The following is a 19,934-nucleotide window of genomic DNA, read 5'->3' as shown; positions in this document are numbered from 1 at the left end:
AGTTCCTATCCTTTGATTCAACAATTCTACTTCTAGGAATTCTATTTCACAGAAACATTCTTACAATGTGAAAAAACTGTACTTCAACAATCACTGCTTCATTGTTTATAATAGAAAAGATTATGGAACAACTCACCCATTACTAGAGCATTAGGGTGTATCTATTCAATTAAAAAAAGTAGAGCTATGTGTACAGATATTAATAGAAATTCGATATATACTATTCTGTTAAACATATAAAATGATGTTCATTTATATGTAATCAATCAATGCCTCAATCAGTGAAGTAAGGAAGTAAGAAGGAAGTAAGAAGGCAGCGAAGGCAGGCCAGTGAACAGGCAGGGCCAGGCCTCTCAGGGCTACTGAGGGCTAATATTAGATCAGACTCTTTGACTGTGCTACTTGTACTACAGGTTAACACCACCAGCAGCAGCAATAGTGACAAAGAGTATGTTTTCCACTGAAGTTAGCCATTAAATAAAAAATCAGAGCACCATTAAGTTTACTGACAGAGTAAGGCAAACTGAAGAATGGAAAACTATACACAACAGGATTAAGACTCTTAGAAAATCGGTTTCCCGTGGATTTTGTTTATCTGCTTTAATTTGGTACTGAATACACCAATACCATAAAGCAGCAGGTGAATTGAAATACACTAGGGATAACTGGGGATCATTTACATGGTTGATGAAAACATTACAGAGACAGTCACCAAAGTAGGATGGCTCAACCTTATGATGGTGTGAAAGATACAGACAGGCATTCAGTATGCTCCTCAATTTAAGATGGGGTTATGTCCGGATCAACTCATTGTCAACCAAAAATATCGTAAGTGAAAGTGTGTTTTCAAATTACCAATATTTTCAATTTAGGATGGGTTTCTTCTGATGTAACCCCGCTGTAAGGCGATAAGTATCTGTATATATCTACCTAGGGCCTAGCAAGGTGATCCCAGAATCATTCCACCCCCACAAATTTATTTTTGTAATAAGAAATTCTAGGCATGAGGACACAAGGGAAATACACCTATAGTTGTCTAATGTGGTGTATTGGTGGGATATGGGAATGGTTTGCAATACATTCTGAGGCCAAATTCTAAATACTAATTATTTTTTTCCATGTTGTCATATTTTCCGAGTCTAAAGCCACCAAAAGCACTAACGAAAGGTTCTGTCTAGCATCTCATACCACTAAGAAAAACAGCTCCCCCAACATTCACAAAGCTTTTGAAATTCTAAGCTTATGGATTTACTGCATGTTCTACAAAATCCTCACTTGGAATAAGCAGCCCTGAAACTTTTGAAAGAAAAAAAATCATAGATGACCTTGCTTTATGAGTGTTACCTGAAATATTGTACATGAAATACTATGAATTTCATTTTTAAATGGTATATGCCCTATACTCAAATTTTAAAGACTCTCCATTGTTCTTTTTCATTGGTCTATAATACATATGAAAACCAAGGCTTTGGGCTTTATGCTTCTCTCCACTCAGACGATATTATCAAGAAATGTATGTACCCCAACATCTAAGCACAACATAGGTACTATTATTCAAGAGATTCCAGAGTAAGTATTTCCATAAAAATATTATTCACTATTTCTTCTATATGTTTTTTTCCAATAATATACACATCATGCTTCAATTTCACAGGCCTTGAATACATTTGGAAGAATGCGCAAGAGCAAAATATCAAGTCTCCACTTGTGGCTTGTAGACCACGGGCAGAACTGAAGGACAGTGACTCACAGTCACAGCCTCAGTGCCGCCTCAACCTTGGGAGTCGGCAGGCATCGAGGGAAGGGCCAGCCTGGTGTCTCCTGATGGCAGTCACAAACTTCTGCACTCTCTGTCTCAAGGATCTCATCAATCCCATCACTGCAGATGCCATTTCTACACTTACTACTCCAAGATCATACCGATCCCAACATCTGCTCAGCTCCAGCCACGCACTCCATGCCTTACCATCGGGACACACCCCAGAGGGACTCCACGTTCCCCTCTCTAGCCCGGTCCTTTTCCAGTCCTCTGCATTGCAGGGAATAATGTCTTCACCCGCCCAGTCACGGTTAGCTTCTCCCTCAGGGCCCGCCTTCACTCCACCAGCACCTCTGACATACACTCTGCCGGCGGGTTCCCTCTGTGCTGCTGGTGTCCGGCTCCAGTTGGCCAGCTCCCCCTAGACTCTTACAGTGGTCTCCCCACAGCTACTCTCACCTCTTTCCAGTACATTCTCCAGAGATGGCCAGTTATTTATTTATTTATCACAAAAAAAAATCCTACTCACATCATTTCCCTGCATAACCTCTTTCACCTTGGCGAAAAATCCAGATTCATCAGTACGCCCACAGACCCCGAAAGGCTCTGGCCCCGCCGGCCTCAACGACCTCAGCCTGTCCCCGGGCCCATGCTCACTGTGCTCTGGACACCCACCACCTCCTCATACACCAAGCTCATTCCCGCCACCACCCCCATGACAGGTCCTCAGGGCCCTTCCCTCTCTCCCACCGCGCCACCCAGTGCCACTGCTATCTGAATCCTTTCTTCCTTTCACTTTCCTGTCTTCCACCAACCACAATCTTTAACTGCTTATTTGGGCTTAACTTATTTTTTGCTTCCTCCCAGGAAGTAAGAAGGCAGGGAGTCTGTGATACCCTGAAGGTGGGCAGCGATTCTGATTTACTAATCCACGAGCTAGCGCCCGGTGCACACTAGCACAACACCATGCCAGGTGCCGTGAAGTGCGTGCTTACTTACCACCGCTGCCAGCCACTCTTCTCTGAGCTCTGTGTACAGGAACTTAATCCTTGCCATGCCTTTGGAAGCGGGTCCTATTATTTTCCCAATTTCTACATAAGGAACGTAACTTGGCATGTGTAAGGAGGTGGCAGGTATACAGAAACAGGGAGCATGTGCCGGGGAACAGGCCGAGGGCACTGAGGCCAGCCGGGGACAGGATGAGGGCACAAAGAGGCTAACTGCTTTTCCCAAGGCTACAAGTGGAGTGGGATGGGGACCTGGGACCCACACCGATGCAGCACGGGCTCAGAGGTGTTCTGAGTGAAAGGTAAACTGTTGTGGAATGGCAGAGAGTAGAATGCCCACTGGTCCATGCCCGGGCGGAGGGCCCTCTGCACGTACCTTTTCTCATTCCCCCAAAGGGGTCCTTGTTGGGCTCATAGGGCATCCTGCCCATCACGTCGGGCATGCTCATGCCCTGCTGGTAGGGGGCGTTTGGAGTCATGGAGTTCCGTTTCGGGAAAGATGAATCACTCACGTCTGAGAACGGGTCGTGCACACTGATTGTACTGCTTCTGGAGAGATGCAAAGAATGAAAGCTTAATGATACAGCAGGAGTTACCTCCAAACAGTACATTCAGAAGATGAACCCATCTTGAAATGTGCAAATGCAAAAACCATCCAGATAAATGACATGAAGAAAACTGGTAGTCATCAACGTTTAAAAACTCTCTAGAGAATACCATTTCTTCTCTCTGTGAAGTTTGCCCCAGAAAACTAAAAGATGAACAAACGTGACTTTGTATGGCTCACAGGGTTATTCGAACATACCTTCCACCTTGCATTGGGGTCATCTGTCCGTGAGGGGTGGAGGCTGGGGTAGGTGGCTTCAGGTCACCTGGAACCTCTGCCATGGAATTGCTGCCAGTTGACTGGGGGGTCTGTGGGCCTTGCAAGGATCCCGAGTTAGCTGATAGTAGCAGTACCAAGAGAAAACAGGAAGAAACCCAGAGATTATCAAGTAAGCCCAGCCGCCTTGCTAGTTATACAGATGAAAGAAATACATGTAAATAAGACACCATCTTATTAGAAACAGTAACAATAGCCATTGCTGATAATGGTGTTGTAAAATTCGTTGCTTTTCTATTGTTTACAGCAAAAATTAGTAAAGAAGTTTTTGAGTAAACTATTTGGCAACATATTTCATTTGTGAGCCATAAAACACATTTATATCTTTTGACTGGATACTTATTTTCTGGGGTATTTATCCCAAGAAAATAATCTAATAAAAAGGAGGCTTTAGGCAGAAAAGTGCTTATTCGCTGTTGTCTAGACTGGAAATAATCTAAATGTACATTTTTATAAATGGGATGAAAATTTTCGTGCATCAACTCGATGAATTATTGTGCTGTTTTAGAAACAAAATTAGAAAACTTAGTTCTGGGTCTTAGACAATGTGAAATGTTTAAGATGAAAAGCAAGGACACATTAACAATGAGCCTTATGTCATTTCAATAGCTTCTCAACATCTGAATGTGTCTGTGCTCTGTCATTAATAGCGTCACTTTTTGACCTATGAAATCAGATTTGTTATCAAAAAGCACATGTCATACTGGTTTGGCGTTTTTTAATGTTGTTATCAGGGTGCTGAGATTTGGCTTTAAGTATAATTACATTATAATAACAGAAATGAACAAGTTTTTTCCAAACCTTATGTGGGACTCTTGGAAAAATTAATTAACCTCACCTTGAGGGAAAAATGTAACATCTGCAGGGCTCCTGCTCTGTCATCTGTTGCAGTCCTTAGCATGCTAGATCATCAATAGATACTGGTTTCATGTGTGAATTAAACAAATACTTAATAAATGAGTAATACACCTACTATAGTCTAGGCTCTCTTCTATGCCCGCATACACCAGTGGACCAAACTGATAAGAAAGACAACAACCCCTGCCCTCATGGAGTTTCTGATAAAAACACGCAGAACCCCCCGAACAAATGGCAGGATTACTGCTGCTTGTGAATAACATTTTCCATGTTACTGTGTAGAATGCCTTTCCTATGATGTTCCCAAGGCTCACTACAATGACCATTATTCACATTTTACTCTAGTGGCAACGGAGGTGAAACAAACCACGAGAGGTTACAGAGGACACTGCGAAGGAGTCAGAAATCGAAATGAGTACATTATTTCTACTCGGAAAGCCTCAGCTAGACAGAGACATTTCTAGCCAGATGAGGTCTGCCCAGCCCCTGGCCTGGGTTGGAATGAACGCTGGCCAACAGAGCTGAACGCTGCGTAACATCCGTCCCTATGAGCCCTGCACTGAATGACTTAGAGAAGTTCTCAGAGATGCTGGAAAGACTGACTTTTTAAAAAAAGTTTTTATTTACTTTTTTTTTTTTAAACTTTAAGTTGAGGGGTACATGTGCAGGATATGCAGGTTTGTTACATAGGTAAACGCGTGTCATGGGGGTTTGTTATACAGAGAAGATTGTAGGTTATTTATACAGAGAATTGTAGGTTTGTTATACAGAGAAGATTGTACGCTTATTGTAGGTATTTTAAAAGAAAAATGTATTCACTCATACTTACAAACCAAATTTGCGTAAAACCCTGGAAACGCATGTTAAAAAGGCATATTGGAGTAAAGGAAGAAAGTCGTCTTTTGCAGATATAAAAGGGTAATAATCCTGCAGACATGGTTGCCCGCCTAGTGCTGCAGAAGAGAAACGACTTGCTTCTGAAATTCAGGCAGGCTCCGCTCCAGCCGACAGCCTCCTTGGAAACATCACTTGCAAGGCTTGATTTCAGAAAGACCCTTATTTGCAAGTATTCACATTTATAGCTAATAAAAAAAAAGGAAAAATCTCCCTTGCCAGTGTTTTTTTTCCTTTCCTTTCATGGAAAAAAAAAAAAAATGAATGCAACCTCTTGTAACTCCATTAATAGAGGAGGCTGGCAGGCTCTCTAGGACATCCCTACCTTTTGCCAGAAGCTACAAATGTATACTCTAAAGTAAACAATGGAAAGGTTACTGAAGGTTAAGTACATTCACACACTTCAGACAGCATGGCCAGGCTCCTAGCTGGGAAGATAATTTACCCGGCACGAACCTGGTGCCCTAGTTCTGGCGGGGTTGCGGGAAGTAGGGTGGGGAGAAGGAATAGCTGATATGTCCCAGGTCTACAGTGACTAGAGGTCAACCAGAGGGCACCTCTGTTTATAACCTGAGTCCCTTTCTCATTTATCTTCCACTGAGGATTCCCTAGTTGGATCCATGACAGGTTTGGTGACATCACCTGTCAGCTAATAATAGAAATTCAGTCAGCCACCTGCCAGCCAAGATGGATGGGTTTTTGGTTACAGACTTACTAATTGAATGTGGAGCTCCATGCCCCGCCCCTGCCCCACTTCTCCCAGCCTGGTCCCTTCCATTCCCCTCCCCATCTCCAGCTTACAGGCTGCAGGGGCCATCTGGGGAGGTGCTTCCTACAGCGCTCATTGAAACTCCCCCACAACCTTTTCTAGATGCTTTATAACAAGATCACCACTGGCACCTTAAAGACGCAAACCACACCCCAAGGCCTTGCCTTGGTTCACCTGGGAGTCTCAATCACTGACTTGCTCTGGTTGCTGGAAGACGGGAACCCAGACATCCGGTGTGAGAAGCCACACAGCCACTTGGCAGTGATGTGTGGGGTGCAGCCCCAGGGGCCAAGGGGCTTACGCCTCCCAGAGGCTGTCAAATTGAAGCCTAGAGCTGTATTAGCACCCCAAATTGAAACCTGACTAGAGACAGATGACTCGGAGTGCTCTTAGAATACAATCAAAAGACTTAGGATTTTAGCTGGTTCAGAGCAACCACTGGGGGAAAAAAAATCTAAAATGTTTCTTCAGAATCTTTTAGTTTAGTTTGCCTGAATGTGCTGGTAAAAAACTATGATTATGTTCTTCCAGGAAAAAGTGACTTCAAAGAGCTTAAATTTTTACCATAAATTTGTGTTTAAAAATCTTGTAATAAATGAGACTCTAACATGGCCAATAGTTGGGAATAATTTTATTTTCCTTTAACAACAAAAATGTTTCCAAGACACTTTCTCTAATGATGGGACTGGAATTGGAAAGGCCACCTGCTGTGTGGGCGGTGGTGAATCGAGAGGCTTCTGAAGACCAGGGTGCCTCTGCCTGCGACCCCCGGACGCCTGTGTGTGCCTGGAGGCCCCTGCACGTGCTCTCGGGGCTGGACGAGACCAGGAGGCTTTCCTTCCACTGCCTCCTGTGTCACAGGCCCTCGGCTCCATCTGGACTACTGAGAAGAACGTATACCAGGAGTCCATCTGCAATCCAAGCTCTTTTGTGTAGTTAAAATGATAATGTTGCCATAAAAATGACAGTTTAAAAAAAGGGAAAAGGGAAGGGCTGGCTGTTAAGAGAACAGGCCCTCCACTTTCTGAAGGATCTATATGCCTCAGCAGGGCCCCCGTCCTGAAGCTGATGCACACTGGGAGAGCTATTCTCCATACACGAGTGCAGCCCATTCAGTGACACGAGTTCTTTCCTGGCAAATAAAATGTACCCTTAGATCTTTACAGACATCACCACTTTGGTCCCTACGCCCCACTGGGTTTTTATTTTGGAAAAATAGTTTCAGAGCTGTTCACAGGCAGCTTGTTTTACTCTGTGAACTGGATGTAATGTTGTGAGATTTTTAAAATTAGATTTCCCAGTTTTTAAGGGACACCTGAGTTGGCAAAGCCTTTGAATCTTTAAGGATGAGGTTAGCGAGGATTTCTACTTGTTTTTAGAGCCTACAGATGTAATTCTAGGTGTATTCACTACAAGTGCACTTTGGGCCTAAAATGTATTTATGTGAGATCCCTTGATTAGCAACCTTGGATATCAGCTTTGCCATCCAGGCAGCAGCTAGAGGAAATCATTAAAAGTGAAATGACCTCTTTCTCTGGCTTCTATGTGTAAACATTTCACATACTACAAAGGTATTTTCAATACAGGCAGAGGTGTCTGGTGGGTATCGTGTATACTCTAGCACCAGATGCCCCAGATAAGACCTTCTACTCCCCAGCTAGTTGGCTTTGGGCAGGTACTTAGATTCCATGAGACCTTCACTTTCTCATGGATTTTAAAATAGTATCAGTGTCACAGGGCTGATGTGAAGATGAAATGACAGCACTTAGAAAAGGGCCCGGCACACTGGAAGTGCTCAGGAAACATGGGCTGCCAGCCACGCTCAGAACAAGCTGTGTGCAGGAGTGGTGGGTGCGGCCACATCTCGTAGACAGGGACCAGGAACAGTGAGGCTATGTGGTGAAGCTCGCTGACTGGGAGCCAGACACAGATAAGAGAATGGTCGGATCTACTGGAGTGAGGTCACCACCCAGCACTAAAGTGCCAATTTCTTCCCCCCTCTACTATTGCATTTATCAGAATATATGATTTTGTCATTTCAAATTTGAAAGCCAAACAGTAGAACGAAGGCTGGCAGGGGAGCTGAAAGGAATGGGAGGGTCTCTGTCAGTGGGGAGGAGAGGGAAGGGAGCCAGCAGGCGTCACTGATGTGGCTTGGCCTGCGAGCGTGTTGGTGGCGAGCGCTGTACCCATTCCTAAGACCCCTGACTTCCAGAACAAGGCTGCAAAAGACCACCTGTTTCCAAAACAAGGCCGTGTGGATCCTTACCACGACAGCTTGCTAAATTCCCTAGAAGTGAGAACTTGCTGGGTAGGGGACATTAGAAACGAAGCCCAGGCTTCATTTTACTGAAGTTCAAATCTGAGGATTTCCGACAGAGGGCGGGGGGGCTCGAGCTGTCAAACCTGTAGGGTGGCATTTCCTAGAAGTGCGTTAAGTATTCAAACTGGCCACTGGGGATCTTTACTTTGTGTAGAGGTAGATGGAATCTTTTTGAATACTTGTATAAGGAATAAACGTATATGGCTCAGAATTCGAAAGCCTGTTTTGATTAAGGTAAAGCAAAAGAAGGGGTGCCTTCTAAGTGTCAACCAGAAATGGCCATATCCCAGATTTAATTCTCTCGTCCCTTAACACTGCCAGTGGGTGTCCAATTAAATAAACAAAACGACACAGGAACCCCCGCCTCTCAAAGGTCCCAAGTTCTCTGTTGGCCTGACTGTGAAACCACCTTCCCGGAACCTCCCAGGCCAAGCGCCTGGGCTTTCCTGGGCCAGTGACTGCAGCGCCGCCACTTACCAGGAGATGGCGGCTGGAGCTTGGGCTGCTTTTTGGTGTCCCCGGTGCTGAAGACTTCCGGCGGGGGCTCCTCCCCGCGTTCGATCTTGCACTCGAAGGCAAACAGGTACTGAATATACTGCTTTTTCAGGGAGCTCGCTGCACTGCTTGAGGTGCCAACGTTTAGGTTGGTTGCCAGCTCACGCCACTTCTTGTTTTTATTAACCTAGCGAAAAACACGGCAGGATCATTGGTTTGCAGCAAAGTGGCTTGTTTAAAGCCAGGAGACAAAAAAAGCACTTAATGTCTTGGTTGACTTTTCTTCATTTGCCTCTTTTAACTAATGCTCATTACTCCCACTCAGGAGTGCATAGGCAGCATTTACAGTTATAAAACCATTAGGGAACCTGCTGATGGCAACAGAAAAAGCACTGCTTGGAGGTCCTTCTGCCCGCCGCGTCTCCCAACGCCTCACGCTCATCCCACCCCACCTCCAATTAAGGAAAAAGGGCATCTCAAAACATTTAAAAAGCAACAATGGCACTATTTTGCAATTTAGGTTTTTGGGCACTGATGTGAAAGTGCTCATTCCAGCAGCTGCAAGCCCTCAGAAGTGGGCCTGTGATTCTGGGCCGTACCCGTCCCCTCACCCCAAGACTGCTTGAGGTGTCAGGCAAAAGCAAAAGCAGCACCTCGTGCAAAGGCGAATGAGCCCCTGGACCAACGGCCCCCAACTTAAAAAGCATGATGCGATGCCACTGGCCACCAGCCCTGCTGACGGGGCAAGTGTACACGTTCCTGTGCGGTGCTCTTACTCAAGGAGGCTTAAAGGGCTGGAGACAACACAGTCGCAAAAGGAGGAGAAAGAAAGAGAACTCCTGAAATGTGACGTCAAGATCTCAGGCATTATTTTAACCTTTTGATTCCCACTTGGGAACAGGTTATGAAAGGTTAAACATATGAATGAAACATGAGGATTTGCAAATAACTTGGGGAAGGTTTTGCCTTTTGATGTCTCCTGCGTTGTGCGGCAAGGGAGGGGGTAAGGGGACAGTGGTTTTTAATGAAATATTAAATTTCTGGATTCATACTTTCTCATACGGCTCTTATGTCCATTTACTTAGTACTCGGTGGTGCATAATAAGTCGTGGATGCCCCGGAGATGCTCACTGCCCTCTTTTGGCACTTAATGCAGGGCTGCAAGCCGTGGGTCTTCGGGTTACTTCAGAAATGGCAAGCTGGGTGCTGCTCAGTGTGACCTAAGAAGGAAGGCTGGGAGCTGAGCTTTGTGTGGTGGCAGCACCTGCTCCCAATCACATCTGATGCCCACGAGGTAGACAGCATGATGGGGTGGGGACAAAGATGCAACCCAGCTACATTCCAGCAACCCTCATTACAAGCCCGCGGAGAGTCTCGTGACAGACCCAGCCTGGTTATATACACTGTGGACACAGCCACGGTAAGGAAGTAGCCAGACACTATCTACTCTGTGCTGGTTGATAAGATCTAATTGTTTGCGCAGTCTTGGTGATTCTAAAAAATCCATGTCAGAAGCGGCTAGGCGCAGGGGAGAAAGGTCAGGGGAGTCCAGGGGCGGAAGGCAAAGAAGCCCAGGTGCAGAGGGGAAAGGTCAGGGAGTCCAGGTCAGAGAGAGGCATGTCTTAATCATTCTGTTTGCTGACCATCACTCACACGTGGTATCACACAACTTAGCAGCTGGTTATGCAGCGTCTTGGGCAAGCTCTAATTCTTTCTGTCATAGGTCTCAGTTCCCCCATGGAATGGATTAGGCACCTAGTGGGAAGGCTAAGCACAAAGAAGGCCTCCCCTTTCTCCCCCAAGATGCAGCACTGAGACCACGGTAGGCCCTCAGTGACACCTGCAGGGCAGATGACTTGCCCTTGGATAGTTAGTGACCCCCGCCACCTTGGTGGGGCGCAGGGCACCTGATTCTGACTGCCTGTTAGATTACCTTGGGCACAGAAGGTTTCATTTCATTGATGTCGGGTGGTGGCCCAGGCACTGACAGCTTTGAAAAGCTGCCCAGCCCATTCTAATGCATAGCTGGACTCCAGAACCACTGGCAAATGGGAAGAGTATGTGTCTGGAGTCAGACAGACCTGGCCCCACCACCTACCCTGTGAGCGTCCCTGGGCTACAGCATTATTGTATTTTTTTAAAAATATATTATTTTTTATTGAGACAGGGTCTTGCTCTGTCACCCAGGCTATAGTATAGTAGTATGATCAAAGCTTACTGTAACCTTGAACTCCTGGGCTCAAGTGCTCCTCCCACCTCAGCCTCCTGAACAGCTGGGACTATACGTGTGCATCACCACGCCCGGCTAAGTTTTGTAGTTTTTAATGGAGACAAAGTCTTACTGGGTTCCCTAGGCTAGTCTGCAACTCCTGGCCTCAAGTGATCCTCCTGCCTTGGCTTCCCAAAGCGCTGGGATTACAGGTGTAAGCCACTGCACCCCATCCTGTACTTGATTTTGTTACACAGGAGTTTTTTCATCTATGCTTTGGGGCTGGTGACTCATGTATTTAGAAAGACAAAGGTTACACAGTGAGTACCTTTTCCCTGTTCCTATGACAGGGTGTGGTCCTACAACTAGACTCCTGATTAAGGAGCAAGGGCTACAGTGAGGAAAGCCGGTGCCTGGGGTATGAGACTTCAGGACGTGCTCACTCCGAGAGTCAAGCAAGCACACAGTGGATAGCTCCTTAAATCTGCACCCCAGGCAGCTCCCCTGTCACTCCCCTGTCACACCTCAGGCCTAGCCTGCTGGAGGTCACAGCAATGGCCCTCCTAACTGTCCAGTTATTGTGGGCATGGTTTGACAAGTATCACTTAATTTTCTTACTAACCTGTTCTGGATAGAGGGAAGCAGTAAATGTGACTTATATCTGACACAGATAATTCATTCAGTCATTTGTAAAACATTTCTGAGTATTTACTACGAACTACTGGCAGATTCCAGAGAATTCTGGAGCTGTAAGGAAACCTACAGGAAAATCTAGTCTGGCCCGCTGTACACATGACGAAACTGAGGTCCAAGAACATGACCTGCTGAGGTCATACTGCGAGTTGGTGGCAGAGCCAAGGTCCCCCAGTGCTCCCTGACAGCACACAGACATGGGTTGCAGGAAGGTGACTTTCACACAGGCTTAGCTTTTCCTTTGTGAGAAAAAAAATGAGTCCACACATTCAAAGAAAGCCACTGTAAGAACTTATCCACAATGCTTCCTTTTTCACCCCCTCCCTCACTCATTCTTACCTGGGCCAAACCCCCGATCTCTTTGACGCAGACGTAGAGTCGGAACAGGTCCAGGGGCTTCTTGCCCACGGCAGGCAGACTCGAGACAGGAGAGCCTCTCTCTTCCATGAAGGTGAGGTATCGGTCGACCCAGAGCTTTCTCTCTGGCTCATTCCCCAGCTCGTACACCTTTGTGATCTTCTCCCCAGTAGTGGTGGAGGAGCTGGACTTCTAGTACCCAGAAGCAGCATGTGGAGGTGAGGCATGGGTGCGCAGCGGGAGAGGGAAGAAGGTGAGAAAAAAGTAATGAGCTAACAAATACAAGAAGAGAAGAGATTAAAAACTACTGCTATCACACAACAATTAGGAATGAAGGCTACTAGTTCAGGCACAAACTATACATTTTCTTAGTTAGGAATTTACTTTTAATTTAAATAAAAGGCCCAAACTCCCCCTTTTATACACTTAAAAACAAAAACAAAAAAGAACAAAGCCCCTTTTGGATATAAGCGTTGAATCCCAGAAGGCAAAATTCCAGTGACACCTCATGTTATTTTTAAAAATAAAAGGGTTCTAGCTCATGGAATGATCATAGTGAATTAAAATTTTTACATGTGATATTATAGAGCCCAAAACATTAAATGGACTCCTACTTTTCCTTGTCAAAACAAGAATGGCTAAAGGATGTCTTCGTTAAAATGCTACAGCATCTGGAGGATGAGCAACCACACGGTGCTTGCTGAAAAATATAAGGTAGATTTCCAGTCAAGGGAACCAGTGGTGTGGGCTATAAGCTCGTGGTTTTTTTTTTTTGTTTTTTTTTTGTTTTTTTTAATAAACTAAGGGTCAACCAAAGCTTTGGGATTTATGGATAAACATATACATTTATTTTTATGCCCATGTATTTATATGCTCATGTGTTTTATATTGATACTCTAGTTCTTGGGTTTCTATGTACCTGCTTTTACCTGACACTAAAATATTAAGAGTTGCCGTTTCTGAACACCTGACGCCTACTCCATGGATTACATAATCTGGACAGGTAACACTTTTAGCCCTAGGTGGGCCAACTGTATCTCTTCCCTTTCTTATTTATATCTCTGTATTTGTAAAAATATTTACAATATTTGCAATACTAGGGTTATTGTACAAAATCTTTTCTCAGTTCTCAATAAAGATTTCTTGGAACAATAATTTACTTCCTTTATTTATGCATACCTAGGTTATTATTTGCAATATAGAGAAATTATTCTAGACAGAATTCTTAAGTTTTTTTCCTTTTCTTTTTCTTTATTTAGCTTAACATAATTTTAAACATATGTCTGAAGATTTAGGGGGTTAACTAACATGACTGCCACTGAGGCTGGATGTTACCTTATTTAGCAGAATGATCTCCAGTAAAAGTAGGTCCCTCAGAAAGGATGCCTGAGAATGAAACTTACGCAGCACGTGAGGCTGCCGCTTTCCCTTTAACTAACACGTGATTCTCCAGAGTCACTGGGCTGAGATTTTAAGCCTTCAGCTTCAGAATTACTGAGGCAAAACCTCTTCATCAAATATGTAATGGGTGATACAGTTGATGTAAATAAAAAATGTAGAATGATAACAAATAGTTGTTTTATATTTTAGAATACACTTTGATGCTGAGGTTAAACTTCAAGTCACTTAAAAACTACTTTAGATAAGAGCTTAAAAAATATATATGTATACATATTCATATATGTGTGAATATATATATGTCTATAAACCCATATGTACACTTAGAATATAGAAACTATATATCCAAATAAGTTTTTAAAGCTTATTTTTCATATTCTTGTACCCAAGGCCTACTTGACTAGGAAAAGAGGCTGCTCTAACACACTTTACACAAGATTCTCATCTGGGCAGCACCTCAGAAGCTCTGCCGTCATTAATGGGACAGTTATTAAAAAGAGGTTCCTAAATTTTAGTATGGAATTTTCTTTTTTATTAACGGGACAGTTATTATTAAGAGGTTTCTAAATTTTAGTATAGAGTTTTTTTTTTCCTTTGGGGAGTTACACTTAAAAAAATGGGTCCAACGTTTTTCAAAAGTGAAAATTTGAAATAAGAACATGAAGAAAAAGACATTATAATCTATGATCAGTTAACAGTAAAACAACTTCCCTCTTGCATTTTATTTGTAAAAAACTGAGGTAAAAGTTTGAGATTCAGTTTAAAGATAAGACAAATAAAAGCAATTATTTCAATTTAAAATTGCTCCAATTAGCTCAACCGGTATCCTGTTTGTAAGATCCATGTGCCGTTCCTGGTTTGGTCCTCTCTAAGCTGAAACTGGGGAGTGGTTCTGGATGAATAGTTAATCACGAACGGAGCAATGGGGCACAGAAGTGCTTGTTCTTGCTTCTGAAGGGACTGGATTCTTACAAGCTGGAATAGGCCTGAGATAATGATGGACACAGTTTGACTATATATTAACTTTTCTCTCCTTGGTTAAATAAACTGAAGTTTAATTAACTTGTGCCTATCTCAATTTGTTGTCATAACATTGGAAAAATTAAATGAAGATACTTTCTAATAGAATAGTTCTTTTTCATAATTTTTAGATCTCCTAAGAGGCATTTTTATGGCACCATAATGTAGGAAACTGCATCTGCAGGGAACTGACACTGTCAGGCCTCAGTTTATGTGATAAATCCCGAAGAGGCCTCCCGAGGCTGGCTCACTAAGTTAAACCAGGACCTCAGTTTCACCACCGCCACACGCTTTACTTTTCCTTTGCAGCACGACGTCACACACTGTGTAAAACTGTATGTTTTGCACGTAACTATTTGTCTGACACCCACTTTTCCGACTAGATTCTAAGTTCCACAAGGCAGGGTTTGTGTGGATGCTGATCACCAACACTTAGCGCGGTGCTCTGCATGCTGGAGGGCTGTGATAGCATTTTTTTTTTTCCATGAGTGGTTACTCCAATGGACAAAAAGGGTGTGAAAAGCTTGGCAACATACTAACAGGAATTAACAGCTGATTCAAATATCCTATAAACAGGATTTCACTGAGCAAGGTGTGGAGTGAACGTGGGCACAGTCTAGTAAGACTGAAGGCTGAGCAAGAGGTTGTGTCCGCTGCCAGCACTCAACGCCTCCACCCCAGCTTATGGTTCGCATACTGGGCAGGCAATGACCACAGCCAATATTTGGTGTCTGAACAGAGGGCAATTAAAGACTTAGTGAATAAAGAGCATGTACGTTATCACTCTCATCACTGACCAGGCTCCAAACATACTGTCCTTGTTCATAGACACTGCCTTTGGATAAAGGTCTTCATTTACACTCCTCCCACTGACAGTGGGCAAACAAACTTGCCCTTCGGAAAGACGGGTTCACTTTTCCCAGTCACTAAGGCCTACCTAGTACCGCCTCAGTGTTGTAAAAATTGTATCCTACTGCTGTGAAACTTTGTGGAGGCAAGAAAAAGGAATGGAAATTGCTGTAAAATTACAGCAAGACATTATTATGGTGCCACAAATGTTTTCCTTGCATATACTTTAATTAAGCCTATAAGTACATTTTCCTCAAGTCTTTTAGGCAGATTTACATTTCAGCAGTCTTTACCATATGCCTGGTAATATGTGTATGTGTATGTGTATGGACAAATGTTTATTTTTATTTTAGAATGTTTTGTAACAAAACAATGTTGGTCCACAGTACACTGTCAAAGCATAGAGCATCTTCATCATTTTGCCTTTTCCAGACCTGTTAGACAGGCTTTATTAAGGACACTATTAAGAGCAATTTTAAGTCCAAATTGAAGCGGCATCTCAGAAAGAGCAGTTAACTATTCCGGGGTTGCGTGTATTTGCAGTGATTTGATAGCAGAGATAATGTTAGGTTCTTCATTATACTCTCTTTTGCTCCCCTTTTTGAATTAGCACCTCATTCAAAAAAGTGGCTGTTTTCTCAACACAGAGCAATAGTCTGACATTTTCCACTACTGTGAACTTCAGCTTCTCTTGTTCCTATCTACTACAGGAGCCAGAATTTGCTTGCAAATTCTTAAAACTATTTATGGCACAGGAAGAGATCATATATATGGAAATATTGAGAAAAAATACACAATTTCAAGTTTAATTATAATCAGAAAACAAAGTTTATAATTCAGTTTGCTATTGTCTTACATTAAGGAGAAAGTCAGATTTTGATAAAGTCTCCTACAGTGGATGGAGATAATCTTAACTAGTGAATTAAAATATTGTGACTATCTTAAGCCTTCTTTATAAGTCAATGAAATTAGCAAGATGAAAAGTTTTAAACAATATAATATGGTCTATTGTTAGTCTTTGTTTTTAGTAAGTGCTTATTCTTAATTAATTTCTTTTTTTTTTTGAGACGGAGTCTCACTCTGTCGCCCAGGCTGGAGTGCAGTGGCACGATCTCATCTCACTACAACCTCCGCCTCCCGGGTTCAAGTGATTCTCCTGCCTCAGCCTCCCGAGTAGCTGGGATTACAGGCGCCCGTCACCATGCCTGGCTCATTTTTGTATTTTTAGTAGAGACAAGGTTTCACCATGTTGGCCAGGCTGGTCTTGAACTCCTGACCTCAGGTGATCCACTCACCTCATCCTCCCAAAGTGCAGGGATTACAGGCGTGAGCCACTGCACCCAGCCCTTAATTATTATCTTAAGTTTTAAAGACTATTATTTTTAACCTCTGAAATTCTCCCTCTGGGCCAATACACAAATACTTTTGAGAAGTTATCTGAATTCTACCTGTTAACTTGAGAGCATTACTCATTCAGGAATGCTTTTCCTATTAAAAAAAGAAAACAAAACAAAAAACCAGGGTAAACTATGAGGGAAAAACACAATGTCGGCTGCCTTCTGAGACTCAAAGCAAATAACACAAAGACATCAAAATGCAGGAGTTGCGCCCCTTCCTGCGAGTTCGGATGCACCCCTCCTAGAAGCGCACTGTCTGCTATACCCATCCTAGAAGCGCTTTCTCTTTCATCAGGGGTGCTGCAAAATCGAAACGCAGCTACAGAGAAGGTAAGAGCGAATATCGCCCTTTCTTCCCCTGAAAGGGAAAATGCTGGTTATCCTAGAGCTGCATGTGAATTTTACAAACATTTACTAGAACAACCAACTCTTCAAGCCTTCAGGCTCTATCTGTTTAAACCAGTGAATGGATAATTAATAGCAGCCTCCTTTTGGGGTTTTGACTAGATTGCCAGATTCTGCACAGCTAGGGTCTTCTTGCCTCCAACTTGCCTTCCTGAGCCGTGCTCGTCAATACATCGTCTTACAGAAATGAGCATGTTAATTAAGCCTTCTTGGCAAGTAATTGCATGTTAAGTTTTTTTTTTTTTTTTTAAGATCTTTTGATTCTTTATATGAATGTAAAATAAAGGTTGCTACAGCACCATTACTTTTTTTTTTTCCCCCTCTAATGGTACAGAATTTCTTTAGTAGGAAACTAAAGGCCCACTTCTAGGGTCAGAAGAACATTGAGGCTTACAAAATTCCCTGATACATCCATGACATTTTTGTTATAATTTATATATCATACAGAAATCAACACTTAATTTCAAGATTACCAGCAGTCTTGTGCAGAATACAATTGTTCCATCTCAACTGATTCTAACATAGGTACACATTATTAAACTAAAAATTCATTCACATACTAACATTTCTACGTTTTTATTAATTTCAGACAAATGGGTTGAAAATAAAGCAGGGCTGATGTTACACTAAACCATACCCAAATTGAGTATTTACTTCTTTCAGGTAGGCAGTTTTGAAATAGATAGAACATGCAAAATACAGGTCAGGGGCCAAACTTATCATTCAGTCAATGGCTGCTATTAGTTCCCATATAAATGGAGAAGTAACGCATTTGAAGAATCTTCTATAAGTGCATAATGGATCAGACATTTTAAAAAAGTCACTGTGTGAAGGAGTTTGGACCCAGTTAGCACACTCGCATGCTTTGTATAGAGGTGCTTCTTTAGAACAGCTTTTTCATTACCAGAAACCAACTTCTTTGATGCACGCAAACTTTATTCATTTTGTCACTAATATTATTATTTATAAAGAAAACCCTTTCATGGATAAATAATAAAGAAAAAGTCTTATAAAACAAATAAACAAGCAAGCATTCAAGTAGAATTAATTAATTATCAAAAAACCCCAAAAAAACAAAAAACAAAAAAAACAAAAAAAAAACCAGAGCCACTTACAGGGCTTGATGGAGTCTTTGGCCAGCCTGGGCTGCTAATGCTATCACTTTCATCTCCATGAAATGAGGAGATGCTAGCAGAGCTGGGGGACATTGGGGAAGGGACTGGCAGGTTGCCTGGGGTTGGGGGCTGAGAAATACCCTGAGAGCTGTAGCTATCCTGTGGTAGAGGAATAAAAAAAAAAAAAAATGACAAAGGTAGGGCAAACTTTATTTAAAATAACAAAAAGTACATCCACTTTAACAAACTAATTTTTTATATATATTATATATATATATATAAAGACATGTACAAACAAACACACAAAACCACACATAGATAAAGGTATTAAAACAACATTCTTAATTAGTATAATTGGGTAAGTCTGCTGGATGCTGGAGAAGGCCAGTACGCCACCATGCTTACTTCAAGCTTACATGGAATGCTAAGCATGGGTTACCCCTTATGAAAGAAAGAAAAAAAAAAGCTGTTCACCTTATTTATCAAATAAGGCAGGAAAGCAAAATATTAAGTATGTTGTTGTTGCTGAGGCGGCCAAAACAGGAAGCTATAAACTGAAGGCAGAGAAAATGGCTGCAAGTACCGAAACCAGGCAGGACCCCTACTTCTCCCCACCCCGAAGCATTTTTCTTAGGTGGGTCTTGTCCCTCCACCCCTCTCCCCCAGCCGTGAGTTAATGCCATAAGAACTAGTAACTTTCAGATCCACACCATGAAGGGGCTGGGGAAAGAAAAGAAGACTACAAACATGTTGCACAAAATGAAAGCATGCAGAGACCAAATGAAAAAAAAGTGTCGGCCAACACCAGTGAAGAGAGAACGACATGGCAGCTTTTTGCTAGGCAGACCCCACACCGCGTGCAGAGGCAGAAGGAAGTACCTTTGACTTGCTCTCGGGCTGTGGAGTGCCTTCTTCTTTGCCGTCTGCTTTGAGAGGCAGGGGCAGTTTGGATTCACCAGGAGACATCATATCTGCAAGACCCATAGATGCTAATCGAAAACAGGAGAAAGAGTTTAGGATTATACGTGTGATTCGTCAGACTGTACTCCTGCCAACACAAGTTACAGAGTGAAGCAGGAGGCCCTCGCATTTCCCTTGAAGGAAGAAAAGAAAAAAGAAATTGTAATGGGGAGCATATTAATTTCTGAAATGCAAACAGCACCGCATTCTGGCAAAATCCTTTTTTATCTAAAAAAAAAGGGCAGTCATTCTGTGTGCTTAAGACCCAAACCTATGAAGGTCAACTTATATCAATATTATTTTTTCAAAATTATTATACCTTTAAAAGAGTAGGCAACAAGTGGAAATAAGGCAAATGTTTAAATTACTAATCAGGAGTTGGAGGCAAATGCTGGGTGTGCATATTTTCTACCTAGGTACTAGAGGATTTAGCACCTTCTTAATTTCATAAGTGCAAATAATCTATAGTTTGCAAAATTATTTGACATTTCACAGTGTTTCTTTTGAAAACCTTATCTATTGCATGTGGTCTAGTCAACAATA

At 42.7% G+C, this 19,934-nt stretch overlaps 1 protein-coding gene across 8 annotated transcripts in view; it reads right to left on the bottom strand.

Moving 5' to 3' along the window:
• The window catches only part of ARID1B (AT-rich interaction domain 1B), a 433,023-nt gene that overhangs the window by 15,969 nt on the left and 397,120 nt on the right, over positions 1–19,934 (bottom strand). For 5 of the 8 annotated variants that reach the window (XM_054493038.2, XM_063666760.1, XM_054493039.2 and 2 more), the window contains 6 exons: positions 19,311–19,420; positions 18,432–18,590; positions 12,230–12,439; positions 8,971–9,175; positions 3,572–3,710; positions 3,143–3,315 (listed from right to left, as the gene is read on the bottom strand). In XM_054493038.2, coding sequence (XP_054349013.2) covers positions 3,143–3,315; positions 3,572–3,710; positions 8,971–9,175; positions 12,230–12,439; positions 18,432–18,590; positions 19,311–19,420 — 996 coding nt within the window. The remainder of the gene's footprint in view (positions 1–3,142; positions 3,316–3,571; positions 3,711–8,970; positions 9,176–12,229; positions 12,440–18,431; positions 18,591–19,310; positions 19,421–19,934) is intronic. The other 3 variants (XM_054493042.2, XM_054493045.2, XM_054493046.2) reach the window with 1 other exon arrangement.

Source organism: Pongo pygmaeus, chromosome 5 (assembly GCF_028885625.2).
Source record: "Pongo pygmaeus isolate AG05252 chromosome 5, NHGRI_mPonPyg2-v2.0_pri, whole genome shotgun sequence".
In the NCBI taxonomy this organism is placed as follows: domain Eukaryota; kingdom Metazoa; phylum Chordata; class Mammalia; order Primates; family Hominidae; genus Pongo; species Pongo pygmaeus.
The sequence above is the reverse complement of the archived record's forward strand: the minus strand, read 5'-3'. Positions and strand labels throughout refer to the sequence as shown.